This window comes from Ruditapes philippinarum, unplaced genomic scaffold (assembly GCF_026571515.1).
Source record: "Ruditapes philippinarum isolate M1 unplaced genomic scaffold, ASM2657151v2 ctg236_1_1_1_1, whole genome shotgun sequence".
Lineage (NCBI taxonomy): Eukaryota > Metazoa > Mollusca > Bivalvia > Venerida > Veneridae > Ruditapes > Ruditapes philippinarum.
The window spans coordinates 546,105-550,165 of NW_026855129.1; the positions used below are offsets into that span (position 1 = coordinate 546,105).

Below are 4,061 nucleotides of genomic sequence, written 5' to 3' on the forward strand. Positions count from 1 at the left end.
TAGCTCCTTTTAAAATAAGGTGAAAGTTTAAAGATTTTTCTCCCCATTAGTTTTTTACACAATTTCGCCCGAAATCACTTAACCTCTCTATAAACTTAAATTGTTCTTCCCCGCTCTAACTTTTGCTGTATATTTTTATCTTACAGATCCCAAATGTCAATCTCATAACCTAATAATCAGTTCAATAAAAACAAACGCTTTTCTTAAGCTTTCGACGTTTAGTCTTCTTCAGAAAAATTGACGTTTATAAAATAACAAATGACAAATGACGCAACGTCCGTTTAACTATACGCTAAACAGAACGTGACGTTAACGCGGGAATAAAAAACTTTGTCAAATAAATACAGAATCTTTCATGAATATACAATATATAACTTTGTCATTATTGAGCCGGTATACATATACATATACATGTAGTATGTTTTTTCTCATATCAAGATTTTTTATTTTTTTTTTTAATCTCATAACCTAGAATTTAAAACTGTTTTCGTTACAATTTTTTTTTTGAGGTTATCTCTATAAACCACATGGATTCATCCTCAAAGGTTTGTAATTGCCGATATTAAAGATCATCCTATATCGATTAGTCATGTGGAAAAAGGAGGTAAACTTGTTTCCTGCTTAATTAGTTATTTTCTGCTATTTCAAAATGTGCTTTTTACTACCAATTTTATTTTGTGCCACAATAAGTATTATTATGATTTCTTATATGGCAATCAGCTGTGATTCCTCTCAGAAGATGTAATCTTGAAAAACATTGCCTACACATATTAAGAAAAGTGTTTCTTTTAAGTTTGTTCTTTCGTGGTGCAAATGTTTTGGAATGGTTTATCATTAAGCTACTATGTTTAATTAAAGAAAGAAGTCTCAAAGCTAATTGATTTTAATTATCAAAGAGTGATACCTGATGCTCGAAAACATACAATTTGAATTTGTTTTACTACCAATTCCGGAATTCTCACAACACAAGTGTTTTAGCATATTTGTCAAGTCCTCTACAGTAACTTTATTTCCAAAAATTGATATCAGATGTAATGATAGTATAATTGATGTTGTCAAATTTCATCTGTATGCAATAAAAACACTTTGTCTGTGGTATCTGTACTGATCTGGAAAAAAGACAAAACAAAGTATCTTAAAAAATTTGTATTGCTTGAAAAATATATGAGTATGGCAAAGTTCTTACATGTTTTACTCGATTAACTCGAAAGTGTGAAGGAAACATAAAACGGAATATCTTTAGAAACATTAAGTTTTGACGAAAAGAAGTATTTTCACGATATTATGACATAAGATGCTGCCATAAAACCAGGCAAATCATGGTTAATAAGTATCCTCTTAATATGTATTATGTATTTATACATTAATGCCTACAATTTGAAGGCCCATTTTACCCTAGAATTATATTACTTTCATTTCATATCAAACATGGATTTGTTTAGATGTCCTGTTTTCCGAGAAAGCACCCATTGTCTATATAACTGAACAGCTGTTACTTAGTTTGCTGTTTGGAAATTAAAGCAGTTAATGTGAATAAGTATTTTGTATGGTAATCAAAATAGCACCACGTTCAAATATAGATGCTACCTTTAATTCACATTATAATAATACGGAATGTCTTAAATCCATTAGCAAGCCACTATAAGAATATTTTGCCTATTGTCAAGAAGCAATATTCATTTCTGAGGCATTATTTGCCTTTATTGCACTTTTATCAATATTTTCCTGTCTGAAATGTTACCTCATTTTTTAATTTAATTTCGCATAATATAACTGACTTTTAATATCCCTATAGATTCCAATGACAAGAATATTGATGGTCTATGTAAAGAAAAATTATGTCAATTCATAAACTTCAGACATCTGGTAGAAATGATAACAAAACACTTTTCTTGTGATGAATATCATAAATGTTTCACATAATGTTCATAATTTTTTTTTGCGTTTTCTTTCACCACAGTAAGAGATATAATATTTTCATTTTTAAGTTGATTCCTACAGATGTTACTTATCATTTTTATAATGGTCATTAAGTCATCATTATGTCTGTGGCTTCAATCATTTGAAATATTACAACAAAAATATTAACTCATCGAGTGGATTAAAATAATTACAGAAAAAAATGTTTGTATGTTATAAGGTTATAAAAAAAATAAGCAAAGTTTTATTCAACAATTTTATATTTTATTTTCTTTCATTTATTTCATTTATGAATGGCAAGCAGCAAAATAAATGTATTTAACTTACACTTGATATGTGCGCTGTAAATGACCTTTCAACCTCTACGTCATCATCTAGTGGCGTGTGAACGACTCTTTTATTTGCAACTTTCCTCAACGTGATTATCGTGCATACAATCATACTGGCACCAATCAAGCCTACACCAACAGGTACCAATATACTTATCATATAACGTTGGCTCTGAAAGCATTTAGTATAAGTGTGTATTTTCATGAACAATGTTTTATTTAATTCATTTACTTCAAACTAACCTACATACTGTGTATGAAATTACTACATTGAATCTTCATATATAATGTTCATCTAAATTAATTGATTCTTCCGTAAATTATACAATTATCACAATTTAAACGCGAGGTTATTCGTAAATAACATTACATCTTAAATATTTCATTCTATAATTTATATGTTTCATTCAAATGTGGCATTGCACGCAGAAAAACAATTTAATGCATTCTGTCAAGTTTCGGCATCATTTTGTCCAATGTTATGATGTAAAAGAATCGAAGAATTGCGTTTTGTATTAACATTGATATACATTTAATATCAATTGTTTTTATTTTAATATAAACCTACCTGTAACATTTGTGAGTCAAACGGTTTATCTTCCATAGGTACTAAAATAAAATGAAAAAACTTGTTTTATTATATCTAATAACAATAACATAATTATTATAAAATTCTGAGGTTAGCCAAAATCATCTTTCCTGTTTCGGCGTCATATGATCTCAAAGCCAGACAATATAATAAAATTCTATTTACAACTTATTTAACTATGTAATTCATAAAAACTAAACATGTCTTTACAAATTCCTTACAATGAATTAAAATATTCATATGACAACAGCGTTATTGTATTGTTTTATAGCTGATTTGGCCGGTCATATATATAGTGTCAAACTATGATATTGCAAATAATAATCTGAATTCCCTTTGTAAATCTTGTGTTCTAAATCTAAATACATTGTATTATATTTACATGAAATACCCATTACCTAGTTGTAGATGGTGTTGCAGCATTACTTTCGTCTTTTCCAACATTAAACCCCTAAGTTCGTCATTTTTTATATTATGTGACATTTTGTCTCCTACTTGTCTTGGCAAATCTTTTTGAAGGATCGTACTGGTAACTGTTGTTATATCAACATGCTTGATATCGTTATCATTGTAATTTGTTGTATTTATCTCTTCAACTTTAGTATTGATGCTTTGGTTTGATATGTTTCCAATTTGATTTGATTCATTAATAAAGCTGTCATTCACTATTGCAGAGTTGTTTCTTAAGCTTATAAAATAACTATTTCTCACACCCTCAACACGAGTTGTCAAATTGTACATCCCAATTGTATTGTTATCTTTGATTTCCAGAACATCATATCCCGGTGTTGTACTTATTATAACATTTTTATTTGGCGACACCTCTGTAGCTTTTGTGTTGTTATCTATGTCGTTATCTTTTATGTTAAACGCTGTTTCATTTTTTGATGAACCAACGTATGAGGCACATATTGTGATAACTATTATCAATATCATTGCTTCTGGACACATTTTCAATTATTTATTTGAACTTTAGATTTGAGATTAGTTCCTTGTTGTTGGTTGTCAAGATGAAGATATTCCTGAAAGGTAATGCGAAAATACTTATCAATTTATCTACTTTGAATCCAGTGGTGTGTTTTTCTATAATAAATCATACAAAGTATGATAAATTCCTTTGTGTATAAATGGAAAAATGCCTGTAGAAATGGAATATGGCAGTGACAATCAATTATGATAAATATTATCTTATTAGATGACGTGCTTTAATAGTCAATGAACAC

At 28.7% G+C, this 4,061-nt stretch overlaps 1 protein-coding gene across 1 annotated transcript; it reads right to left on the bottom strand.

Annotated features, from left to right (window-relative positions):
- Positions 1 to 474: 474 nt before the first annotated feature.
- Positions 475 to 3,830, bottom strand: LOC132742194 (uncharacterized). Its single transcript, XM_060730519.1, has 4 exons — positions 3,237 to 3,830; positions 2,818 to 2,858; positions 2,248 to 2,421; positions 475 to 1,109 (listed from the first exon to the last, which is right to left on the bottom strand). Exons 1-4 carry the CDS (start codon positions 3,787 to 3,789, stop codon positions 1,056 to 1,058), a joined length of 822 nt encoding a protein of 273 aa, XP_060586502.1. The 5' UTR covers positions 3,790 to 3,830; the 3' UTR covers positions 475 to 1,055.
- Positions 3,831 to 4,061: the final 231 nt, after the last annotated feature.

Coding starts and splice junctions, on each gene's coding strand:
- LOC132742194 (XM_060730519.1), bottom strand. CDS start 3,789: ATGTGTCCAGAAGCAATGATATTGATAATAGTTATCACAATATGTGCC. Junction 2,859..3,236: donor GCAACACCATCTACAACTAG/GTAATGGGTATT, acceptor ATTTTATTTTAG/TACCTATGGAAGATAAACCG. Junction 2,422..2,817: donor TTGACTCACAAATGTTACAG/GTAGGTTTATAT, acceptor AAATGCTTTCAG/AGCCAACGTTATATGATAAG.